The 12642-nt window shown below is 44.3% G+C and overlaps 1 protein-coding gene across 1 annotated transcript in view; it reads left to right on the top strand.

Annotated features, from left to right (window-relative positions):
- Positions 1-12642, top strand: part of LOC129704497 (A disintegrin and metalloproteinase with thrombospondin motifs 9-like) — a 180426-nt gene that overhangs the window by 76467 nt on the left and 91317 nt on the right. The window contains exons 15-16 of the mRNA XM_055647616.1: positions 330-447; positions 1388-1483. Coding sequence (XP_055503591.1) covers positions 330-447; positions 1388-1483 — 214 coding nt within the window. The remainder of the gene's footprint in view (positions 1-329; positions 448-1387; positions 1484-12642) is intronic.

The raw sequence follows: 12642 nt of genomic DNA, 5'->3' as shown, positions 1-12642 counted from the left end.
GACACACTGATCTGATCTATTTATGCCTACTATATTCTGTTGTGCTGCAGCAATGCAAGAGTTTCATTGTCCTAGTTGGGACACATGACAATAAACTCTCTTGACTTGACTCTGGGTGAAAAAGTGAATCCTCATCTCAGTCCGAAATGGCCTACCCCTTATTCTTAAACTGTGACCCCCCTGGTTCTGGACTCCCCCAACGTCGGGGAACATGTTTCCTACAAGTAATCAACTCACTTGCAGATTCATCTACGTTTATAGAGCTGGAGGATTAGTTAATTTGAAGACTCGCAACAATAGTCACTTGCAATGTATTTTTTCCCCCACAGCAAGCTGGATGCGACCACGTATTGAATTCGAAGGCACGGAGAGATAAGTGTGGCGTTTGTGGCGGGGACAACTCCTCGTGCAAAACATTGGCAGGCACCTTTAGTACCGTCCATTACGGTAAGCATTCTATTATCGTAGATCGCAGATAATTGCACTGTGGGAGGAAAGAGATGCTGGTTTAAACCGAAGATAGACACAAAATGCTGGAGTATCTCAGCACGTCAGGCGGCATCTCTGGAGAAAAGGAATAGGCGATGTTTTGGGTCAAGACCCTTCTTCAGCAGAAGAGCCCCATCTGAAGAAAGGTTACCTATTCCTTTTCTCCAGCAATGTTGCCTGTCCTGCTGAGTTACTCCAGCATCTTCGGTTTAAACCAGCACCTGCAGTTCCTTCCTACACATTATGGAAAACTACCGATTTTCAGGCATCGATGTAATATGTAATTCCAAATCTGAGGAAGGACATTATTGCCATAGAGGGAGTGCAGAGACGGTTCGCCAGACTGATTCCTGGGATGTCAGGACTGTCTTATGAAGAAAGACTGGATAGACTTGGTTTATACTCTCTAGAATTTAGGAGATTGAGAGGGGATCTTATAGAAACTTACAAAATTCTTAAGGGGTTGGACAGGCTAGATACAGGAAGATTGTTCCCGATGTTAGGGAAGTCCGGGACAAGGGGTCACAGCTTAAGGATAAGGGGGAAATCCTTTAAAACTGAGATGAGAAGAACTTTTTTCACACAGAGAGTGGTGAATCTCTGGAACTCTCTGCCACAGAGGGTAGTTGAGGCCAGTTCATTGGCTATATTTAAGAGGGAGTTAGATGTGGCCCTTGTGGCTAAGGGGATCAGGGGGTATGGAGAGAAGGCAGGTACGGGATACTGAGTTGGATGATCAGCCATGATCATATTGAATGGCGGTGCAGGTTCGAAGGGCCGAATGGCCTACTCCTGCACCTAATTTCTATGTTTCTATGTTTCTATGTACATTTCGGTAACATGTATTCTTGCACCGTATATGAGGTGTGTAATGAGAATAAATGTTGTTATTTCCCAGGATATAACGTGGTCGTACGAATACCAGTTGGTGCTACAAACATTGATGTGCGGCAGCATAGTTATTCAAGGAAACCAGAAGACGACAACTACCTTGGTAAGCTCATGGAAAGTACCTTGATCAGCTATCAATGTTCACCCTCAGCAATGGCGATCTATCCATTAAGAGAGAAAATAAGAGATTTAATCGTACACAAGCACTATGTTCGTTGCCAACTTCAAGTAACCTTTGCTTTCCCTCCCTCTCCATCTATTCCCCATCCTAGTTCTACGACTAGTTTCACTGCCCTAATAATAATAATAATAATAATCCACTTTAATGTCATTGTAAATACATACAACAAAATTTCAGGCATACTGCCCGAGCAGAGCTCCAACGTATCTGATAAATAATAATGACAAATGACAACGGCAAGAAAACGTCGCCACGTCAGAATGTGCAATATTTCACAGTGTAATGTTACAGCAGTACAAAATATTGGCTATGGGGGGGGTTTACATTTTACTGAGTGTATGCCTCATTATCACCTTCCCCTCAGCTAACAATGCCTCATTCTACATTTCTTTGAGTATCGTCTGCTTTGATCTGTCCTTTTCACACCTCATCTTTTTTGTGTCTATCTTTGACTTCAACCACCATCTAGAGTTCCATCCTACATTTTCCTTGATCTACATCCCCTTTGATGTCTCATTTTCACACCTTACCCTTCCATATCTCTGTCTCCCTCTCCCCTGATTCTACAATATGAAGAAGTGTCTCGACCCGAAACGTCACCCATTCCTTCTCTCCATTGATGCCGCCTGACATGCTGAGTTACTCCAGCAATTTGTATCTATCTTCGGTTTAAACCGGCATCTGCAGTTCCTTCTTAAAAAATGTTCGTAGTGTTGTATTCTGGATGTTTTCTTTCAGACTTGTTAAAAGAGATACTGATGGCTGTATTTTCCCCCTTTTACAAATGGTCTGCCTGAAAAATGTCTTCAGAGTAGGACTAGTCTCCCACTAATGGGAGAGTCTAGGACCAGAGTGCACAGCCTCAGAATAAACAGATGTACCTTTAGAAAGGAGATAAGGAGAAATTCCTTAAGTCAGAGGGTGGTGAATCTGTGGAATTCATTGCCACAGAAGGCTGTGGTGGCCAAGCCAATGGATATTTTTAAGGCAGAGATAGATAGATTCTTGATTAGGACGGGTGTCAGAGGTTGTGGGGAGAAGGCAGGAGAATGGGGTTAGGAGGGAGAGATAGATCAGCCATGATTGAATGGCGGAGTAGACTTGATGGGCCAAATGGGCTAATTCCACGCTTACAACTTATGGACTTATGAAACTTGTGAAACATAAACCAAAGACACGTTTAATCTTGCATCGTGTAGGAAGGAGCTGCAGACGCTGGTTTACACCAAAGATAAGACACAAGATGCTGGAGTAACTCAGCGAAGAAAATCACCCATTCCTCCTCTCCAGAGATGCTGCCAGTCCCGCTGAGTTACTCCAGGATTTTATATCTATCTTTGGTTTAATCTTGCATTCCCTAACGTGGATTGGAGTGCCCAGCTATAGACTTTTCCCAGCAGCTATTTGCCTTCATCTGAGCAAAATGGCGAAATTAGTGGTAATTTGCAAATTAATTCTGCTGCAAATGCTGCCACTGGAAACATCATTTGGACTGATCCAGCTGATTTCAAGTGGGAATCCCCGCCAGGCAATGAGATTTAAGTTTATAGTGATAGAGCTTTACAACGTGGAAACAGGCCCTTCGGCCCAACTTGCCCACAACGGCCAACAAGTCCCATCTACACTAGTCCCACCTGCCTGCGCTTGGTCCATATCCCTCCAAACCTGTCTTATCCATGTACCTGTCTAACTGTTTCTTAAACGTTGGGATAGTCCCTGCCTCGACTACCTCATCTGGCAGCTTGTTCCATACACTCACCACCCTTTATGTGAAAGGGTATGTGAGGAGCATTTGAAATAAGGTGGATGAATTGAATGCGCAGTTAGTAGTTAAGGAATACAATAATAGTTGGAATTACGGAGACATGGCTCCAGGATGACCAAGGCTGGGAGCTAAACATGCAGGGGTATTCAATATTCAGGAAGGATAGACAGAAAGGAAGAGGAGGTGGGGTGGCATTGCTGGTTAAAGAGGAGATTAATGCAATAGCAAAGAGCGACATTAACTTGGATGCTGTAGAATCGATATGGCTAGAACTACGAAATAGCCAAGGGCAGGAAACACTTTTTGGAGTTGTACACTGACCACCCAACAGCAGTAGGGAGGTTGGGGGTAGCATCAAGCAGGGATGCAGAGATGCGTGTAGCAAAGGTACAGCAGTTATCATGGGTGACTTTAATCTACATATAGATTGGGCCAAATTGGTGATAGTGCTGAGGAGGAGGATTTCCTGGAATGTATACGGGATGGGTTTTTAAACCAATATGTAGAGGAACCGACTAGAGGGCAGGCCATCCTAGACTGGGTATTGTGCAATGAGGAAGGATTAGTTAGCGATCTTGTTGTGCAAAGTCCCTGGGGCAACAGTGACCATAATATGGTGGAATTCTGCATTAGGATGGAGAGTGACACGGTTAATTCAGAGACTAGAGTCTAAACTTAAAGAAAGGAGACTTTGAAGGTATGAGACAGGAATTGGTTAGGATTGACGGGCAAATTATACTTTAAGGGTTGACGGTGGAGATGCAATGGCAAAGATTTAAAGACTTTGTGGACCAAAAATAAAACTGGTGAAGGTGGCTCAACCGTGGCTAACGAGGGAAATCAAGGATCGTGTTAAAATCAAGGAAGAGGCATATAAATTGGCCAGAGGAAGCAGCCAACCAGAGGACTGGGAAAAATTTAGAACTCAACAAAGGGGTTAATTAAGATGGAGGAAAAAGAACATGAAAGAAAGCTTGCGGGGAATATAAAAACTGACTGTAAAAGCTTCTTTAGATATGTAACAAAGAAAAGATTAGTGAAGACAAATGTAAGTCCCTTACAGTCAGAGACAGGTATATTTGTAATGGGAAACAAGGAAATGGCAGGACAGTTAAACGAGTACTTTGGTTCAGTCTTCACTAAGGAAGACACAAAATCTCTCCCAGAAGTACTAGGGGACCAAGGATCTAGTGGGAGGGAGCTGAGGGGATCCACATTAGTCAGGAAATGGTGTTAGGTAAACCGTTGGGACTGAAGGCAGATAAATCGCCAGGGCCTGATGGTCTACATCCCAGAGTACTCAAGAAGGTGGCCCTAGAAATTGTGGATGCATTGGTGATCATTTTCCAATGTTCTCTCGACTCTGGATCAGTTCCTGTGGACTGGAGGGTAGCCAACTTTTTAAGAAAGGAGGGAGAGTGAAAATGGGGAATTATAGACCAGTTAGCGTTACATCAGTAGTAGGGAAGATGCTGGAGTCGATTATTAAAGATGTTATAGCAGCACATTTGGAAAGCAGTGACAGGATTAGTCAAAGTCAGCATGGATTTATGAAGGGGAAATCATGCTTGACTAATCTTCTGGAATTTTTTGAGGATGTAACAAGTAGAATGGACAAGGGAGAGCCAGTGGATGTGGTGTATCTTTTTTGAAAGTCTATTTTCAAAAAGCCTTTGACAAGGTCCCACACAAGAGATTAGTGTGCAAAATTAGAGCACATGGTATTAGGGGTAGGGTATTGACATGGATAGAGAACTGGTTGGCAGACAAGAAGCAAAGAGTAGGAATGAACGGGTCCTTTTCAGAATGGCAGGCAGTGACTAGTGGGGTGCCGCAAGGCTCGGTGCCCAGTTATTTCCAATATACATTAACGATTTAGATGAGGGAATTAAATGTGATATCTCCAAGTTTGTAGATGACACAAAGCTGGGTGGCAGTGTGAGCTGCGAGGAGGATGCTATGAGGCTGCAGGGTCACTTGGATAGGTTGGGTGAGTGGGCACATACATGGCAGATTCTGTATAATGTGAGGTAATCCACTTTGGTGGCATGAACAGGAAGGCAGATTATTATCTGAATGGCAGACACAAAAAGCTGGAGTAACTCAGCGGGACAGGTCGCATCTCTGGAGAGAAGGAATGGGTGACGTTTCAGGTTGAGACCCTTCTTCAGACTCGACCCGAATCGTCACCCATTCCCTCTCTCCAGAGATGCCGCCGGTCCTGCTGAGTTAGTCCAGCATTTTGTGTCTATCTGAGGGAGACAAAATGGGGGCCATGGAGTGGTGGAGTTGGGAACTATTGGGTAAAGTTGGACACAAAGTGCTGGAGTAACGCATCGGGTCAGGCAGCATCTCTGGAGTAAAAGGATGGGTGACGTTTTGGGTCGGGACCCTTCTTCAGACTCATTCAATGATATCCATGCTGTGAGGATCAATGCTTCTTCTAACCCCAAGAAAATTGAAAACATTAAGGTCATCATCAAGACCTGTACAACAATCTGTATTTGAGCACTACTTCAGCTTGTAATAAGAGATGGGAGCAGGATCGGTGCATCAAGTCTACTCCGCCATTCAATCATGGCTGATCTAAGTAAGTAAGTGCGTTTATTGGCCAAGTATTCACATACAAGGAATTTGCCTTGGTGCTCCACCCACAAGTAACAACATGACATACAGTGACAGTTACGAATGTCTCGGAAAACACTAAACATTAATAATAATAAAACATTAATGATAAACACCATTGATCGAGCATGTGAACCAACAAAATACCAGATCAAAGGGAGGCTACAGATTTTTGGCTGTTGAGTAGAGCAACTACTCGTGGATAAAAACTGTTTTTGTGTCTGGCTGTTGCTCTCCCTCCGAACCCCATTCTCCAGCCTTCATAACCCCATAACTCCTGACATCTGTACGAATCACAAATCTATCTATCTCTACCTTTAAAAATACCCATTGACTTGGCCTCTACAGCCTTCTGTGGCAAAGCATTCCACAGGCCCGTCCCTGCCTTAATTGCCTGTTGAATCCATTTCAAAAGGTGGCCTCCTTTGTTCTTCCCTTCATTCGAAATCTTCTCCAGTGGATCGATTTACGATTAATTAAACGCGGTGAAACTCGTCTCATGTTAACCTTCATTTAAGGACATTGTAGATGGTGGGTTTGACGGTAATTCGAGTCCAGACTCTCGAACAAAGCCCCCATATATTCCACGAGTATTGTAAACCTGGATTAAAGTATGGCTGGTCGAGTTACTGCTGCTTCCATGCAAGTCAACTAATTAAATGTAAAGGGATTATGTGAAGACATCCATGTGATCTTATGGAATGAAACTGTAATTTGGGCAAGTGAAGGAATTAGTGGCAAAGTGCTGTAAAGTACTTATAATGAGGCAATTGCAACTGACACTTGAAAAGATTTAAGTACAACTTTAAAACAAAACTCTCGTAAACCTGGAACTGTGAACTTGTGCCTATCCACTAGGTCTTTGACAATGTATGTAGTAGTTTACTAAATATTATTTACTGTTTGAAAATCAAAGGAAAATGGAATGTCTGTAGATAAGATGACACAGAAATATAAAAATCAACCTTCATCTCCACAATCTACATCCATAGATCCACGGTGGCATGGAAACATAGAAAAAGGAGCAGGAGGAGGCCATTCGGCCCTTTGAGCCAGCAACACCATTCATTGTGATCATGACTGATCGTCCAAAATCAATAACCCGTGCCTGCCTTCTCCCCATATCCCTTGACTCCACTAGCCCTGAGAGCTCTATCTAACTCTCTCTTAAATCCATCCAGTGATTTAGCCTCCACTGCCCTCTGTGGCAGAGAATTCTACAAATTCACAACTCTCTGGGTGAAAAGGTTTTTTCTCACCTCAGTCATAAATGACCTCCCCTTTATTCTAAGACTGTGGCCCCTGGTTCTGGACTCGCCCAACATTGGGAACATTTTTCCTGCATCTAACTTGTCCAGTCCTTTTATAATTTTATATGTTTCTACAAGATTCCCCCTCATCCTTCGAAACTCCAGTGAATACAAGCCTATTCCTTTCAATCTTTCCTCATATGACAGTCCCGCCATCCCAGGGACCAATTCCGTGAACCTACGCTGCACTGTCTCAATCACAAGGAAGTCCTTCCTCAAATTAGGAGACCAAAACTGTACACAATACTCCAGATGTGGTCTTACCAGAGCCCTATACAACTGCAGAAGAACCTCTTTACTCCTATACTGAAATCCTCTTGTTATGAAGGCCAACATTCCATTAGCTTTCTTCACTGCCTGCTGTGGAGTTGCTGCCTCACAGCGCCAGAGACCCAGGTTCGACCCTGACTACGGGTGCTGTCTGTACGGAGTTTGTACATTCTTACCATGACCTGCGTGGGGTTTCTCCTAGATCTTCGGTTTCTTCCCACACTCCAAAGGCGTACAGGTTTGTAGGTTAATTGGCTTGGTATAACTGTAAATTGGCCCTAGTTTGTGTAGGATAGTGCTAGCAGACCCGGAGGGCTGAAGGGCCTGTTTCCGCGCTGTATCTCTAAACTAATCTACATGGAATCAGATAGGGTAGAATGTTGTGAAGAGCTTCCTACTGTTTTTTTCTTTTGTTTCAATCAGTTGTTCTTTTCTTAAATTATTATTCTCTTGTGCATTGTTGTTTTAAATGAACCAGACGTCTTGACGAGAGGAGACGCAGGGAACTGCAGACAGACAAAAAATGCTGGAGTAACTCAGCAAGTCGGACAGCATCTCTGGAGAGCATGGATAGGTAACGCCTGAAGGAGGGTCCCTACCTGAAACGTCACCTATTAATGTTCCCCAGAGATGCTCCCGGCTCTGAGTTACTCCAGCACCGTGTGTCTCTTCCTGACTTTAGTGCCGCCCTCCACAAGCTATTCAGAATATTTTTCTCCATGTACCTTTCTGCTGGGTTTAGTTTAGAGATGCAGCGTGGAAACAGGCCCGTCGGCCCACCTAGGTCCGCGCCGACCAGCGATCCCGTACACCAGCACTATCCTACACACTGGGCTGAATTTACCAAACCCAATTAACTCACCAACCTGTACGTCTTTGGAGTTTGGGAGGAAACTGGAGCACCTGGAGAAACGTACAAATTCTGTACAGAGAGCACCCATACTCGGGGTCAATCCCGGGTCTCTGGCGCTGTAAGACATCAACTCTACTGCTGCGCCACCGTGCCGACCTTGTCTCCAGTCTTAAGCCAGCAGTGGGAACCTAGTCATTAGTTTATTCACACGCGTACTGAGGTACAGTGAAAAGCTTTTGTTGCTGGGTTAAGGATACCTTTGAAAGTATTCCGATTACAAAACAGAGGACGGCACGCAGTGGCGGTCACGGTGGCGCAGCGGTAGAGTTGCTGCCTTACAGCGCCAGAAACCCGGGTTCGATCCTGACTACGGGTGCTGTCTGTACGGAGTTTGTACGTTCTCCCCCCCGTGGCCGCATGAGCTTTCTCCAAGATCTCCAGTTTCCTCCCACACTCCAAAGACGTACAGGTTTGTAAGTCAATTGGCTTGATATAAATGTAAATGGTTCCTGGTGTGTGTAAGATAGTGTTAGCGTGCGGGGATCGCTGGTCGGTGCAGACTCAGTGGGCCGAAGGGCCTGTTTCCACGCTGTATCTCTAACCTAAAAGTGAAAGACCCAAGGATTGCATCAGTATTGTTACTTCCCTGGTTCTTGAATGAATGAATGAATGAATGATTGAATAAATGAATTAATAAGTTTATTGGCCAAGTATTCACATACAAGGAATTTGCCTTGGTGCTCCGCCCGCAAGTGACAACATGATGTACAGTGAAAGTTAGGAATGACACATAAAACATTAAACATTAATAATAAAACATTATCGATTAAACATGTGAATTAAATAGAAGCAAATGGAGGTTACAGATTTTTGGTTATTGAGTAGACAAAAATGCTGGAGAAACTCAGCGGCTGAGGCAGCATCTATGGAGCGAAGGAAATAGGAGACATTTCGGGTCGAGACCCTTCTTCAGACTGATGATAATCGTGGAAAAAAGCTGTTTTTATGTCTGGCTGTGGCGGCTTTGACGGTCCGTAGTCGCCTTCCAGAGGGAAGTGATTCAAAGAGTTTGTGGCCAGGGTGAGAGGGGTCAGAGATGATCTTACCCGCTCGCTTCCTGGCCCTTGCAGTGTACAACCTTTGGCCAACCTTTCCCATTGCAGGTGCATCTAAGAGAGAACAATAATCCACAACTGGGAAAAGTTGTTAAGGCAACCTGTGTTTACGCATGCCTTTTTGCTGCTCAGCCTACCTGGAGCTAGGCGCACAAACCTTTAACGTTGAGCTGAAGAATGTGGAACGGCCACTGTTAAATGTAATTTCTTGGCATCACCAGAATGCAAGTGTCTGGGCGAGCAGTCTGCAGAAACTAAAGACTGCTCATTACGTACTGACGCTTGCTTTGTGATCACTGAAACAAGCAGTAATTAGAAACTTCTATCAGCCTGAAAGCCCCTCGGGGGAGATTTGAGACCCATGTTAACAAAGCATGCATCCATGCATCTCCAACAAATCCTTACTGAGACCTTAGAAAGTCTGAACCAGGAAGTCTGGGAAGTGCAAACTCCATGCCAAGTCAAGAAAAAAGTTAAGTTTTGATTTTTTTGGGGGGGGGGGGGGGGAAGGAAACATCAAAGAGTGAGCATCAAACATTTTTACAAATCATTGAGTTTCAACTTTTTTTTTCCCAAATCACCAGCAATAATAATTAAAATCTTAAAGGGGGACTTCAGACTTTGTAAAAAAATTTAAGGCACAGAATAATACTTAGGAAGGGATTAAAAATCAGCTGACAATGGAATGGAATGCCCTAGCTTTTTTCTGAAAGTTTATTTAGAATTTATCTTGTTAGTTATCTTATCATTACCCCTCCCCATCTCTGGCAATGGCAGGTGGCTCTTGGTTATACAATTTCAACCAAAAAAGTTTCATAAGTTCATAAGTGATAGGAGCAGAATCGGGCCATTCGGCCCATCATAGTGGGGTAGAGGTAGAGCTACTGCCTTACAGCGCCTGAGACCCAGGTTCGATCCTGACCACAGGTGCTTGGCTGTGCATAGTTTGTGCGTTCTTCCCGCGACCTGTGTGGGTTTTCTCCGAGATCTTTGGTTTCGTCCCACACTCCAAAGACGTACAGGTTTGCAAGCTAATTGGCTTGGTATAAATGTACAAATGTAACATTGTCCCTAGTGTGTGTAGGGTAGTGTTAGTGTGCGGGATCGCTGGTCGGCGCGGACTCGGTTTGCCCTGTTTCCGCGCTGTATCTCTAAACTAAACTAAAGGTCTATTCTGCCATTCAATCATGGCTGATCTATCTCTCCCTCCAAACCCCATTCTCCTGCCTTCTCCCCATAACCCCTGACACCCGTACTAATCAGGAATCTAAGGTCGACAAATGTGCTGAAGAAACTCAGCAGGTGCAGCAACATCTATGGAGCGAAGGAAATAGGCAACGTTTCGGCACAAAACGTTGCCTATTTCCTTTACTCCATAGATGCTGCTGCACCCGCTGAGTTTCTCCAGCACTTTTGTCTACCTTCGATTTTCCAGCATCTGCAGTCCCTTCTTAAACACTAATCAAGAATCTATCTATCTCTGCCTTAAAAATATCCATTGGCCTGCACAGCCGTCTGTGGCAAAGAATGCATACCATTGAATGAGAAATATCCGCTCGTTATTTATTGATTCAGAATTGATTTTTACATCTTCTGAAACTGTTCTTTTTGATTTCTGAATACATGTGTGAAATGTAATTTGCAATCTATCACAGGTTCTAAGACTGAAGTGCAATTCTCTCCTGAGATGGAAACGTCCTTGGAAATGTGTGTGTGTGTGTGTGTGTAATTTAATCTTTCTGCATAATAATATTGAAGTGTAACATTTTCATTCATGTGATGACTAATAGCTGCTCCAAGTTGTTCGCTGGAAGGAATATTAGGTTTGCTGATTGCCAAGCGACATTATTCTGCAAATAATGTTTTGCAAAGTGTATTGATGAAGAAGTTTTGTGCACAGCCAGACGTATGGGTTTGTAGGTTAATTGGCTTGGTATAAATGTCAAATTTGTCCCTGGTGTGTGTAGGGTAGTGTTAATGGGCAGAGACCGATGGTCAGGGCGGACTCGGTGGGCCGAAGGGCCTGTTTCCGCACTGTATCTCCAAACTAAATTACTGCAGAGTCTTTTGCTGCTAATAAAACTCTGCACTGCGATGCTGAGGAGAAGATCAGCCAAGTAGATTGAAGGTAGACAAAAGTGCCGGAGAAACTCAGCAGGTGCGGCAGCATCTATGGAGCGAAGGAAATAGGCAACGTTTCGGGCCGAAAGACAAGTAGATTGAATTCTCCTGAACTACTTACTACGCTGTCATCTCGGCAACCAAGGATAGACATAGTTGACATGAGCACGGGATAAAACCCACGTGGGTCACGGGGAGAACGTACAAACTGCGTAGTCAGGATCAAACCCGGGTCTCTGGCGCTGTATGGTAGCACCACAACCCCTGAGCCACTATGTTTAAGAAGGAACTGCAGATGCTGGAAAATCGAAGGTACACAAAAATGCTGGAGAAACTCAGCGGGTGCAGCAGCATCTATGGAGCGAAGGAAATAGGCAACGTTTCGGGACGAAACGTTGCCTATTTCCTTCGCTCCATAGATGCTGCTGCACCCGCTGAGTTTCTCCAGCATTTTTGTGTATCCTGAGCCACTATGCCACCCTAATCTACTGAGCTACTCCAGCACTTTGTGTCAGATCTTCAATCTAACCCTGCTCAAATAGGTTTAATGGATGCTCTGTCTTGAAAGCAAGGACCCAGTTGAGAAACTTCTGCAGACTGACTAGGATATGTACCAGAACTTATAAAGATTATAAAGTGTTTCCCGTGACTTTCAGTCTGACGAAGGGCCTCGACCCGAAACGTCACCCGTTCCTTCTCTCCAGAGATGCTGCCTGTCCCGCTGAGTTACTCCAGCTTATTGTGTCTATCTTCGGTCCAAACCGGCATCTGCAGTTCCTTCCGACACATAAAGTATTTGGATTAAGATCTTGGGTAGACACAAAATGCTGGAGTAACTCAGCGGGACAGGCAGCATCTCCGGAGAGAAGGCATGGGTGACGTTTCGAGTCGAGACCCTACTTGATCTTGCATTTACTGATGAGTTCATTCTGATCAGCACTTGACTCTTCCCAGCATTTTGAGTTTATCTTCAGCTTAAACCAGCATCCGCAGTTCGTTGGTTAATTGATAGGAGTGATGAC

The sequence above is a fragment of the Leucoraja erinacea genome, chromosome 16, assembly GCF_028641065.1.
Source record: "Leucoraja erinacea ecotype New England chromosome 16, Leri_hhj_1, whole genome shotgun sequence".
NCBI classification, from domain to species: Eukaryota; Metazoa; Chordata; class Chondrichthyes; order Rajiformes; family Rajidae; genus Leucoraja; species Leucoraja erinaceus.
Note: the sequence above shows the minus strand (reverse complement) of the source record. Positions and strands in the feature narration are given on the sequence as shown.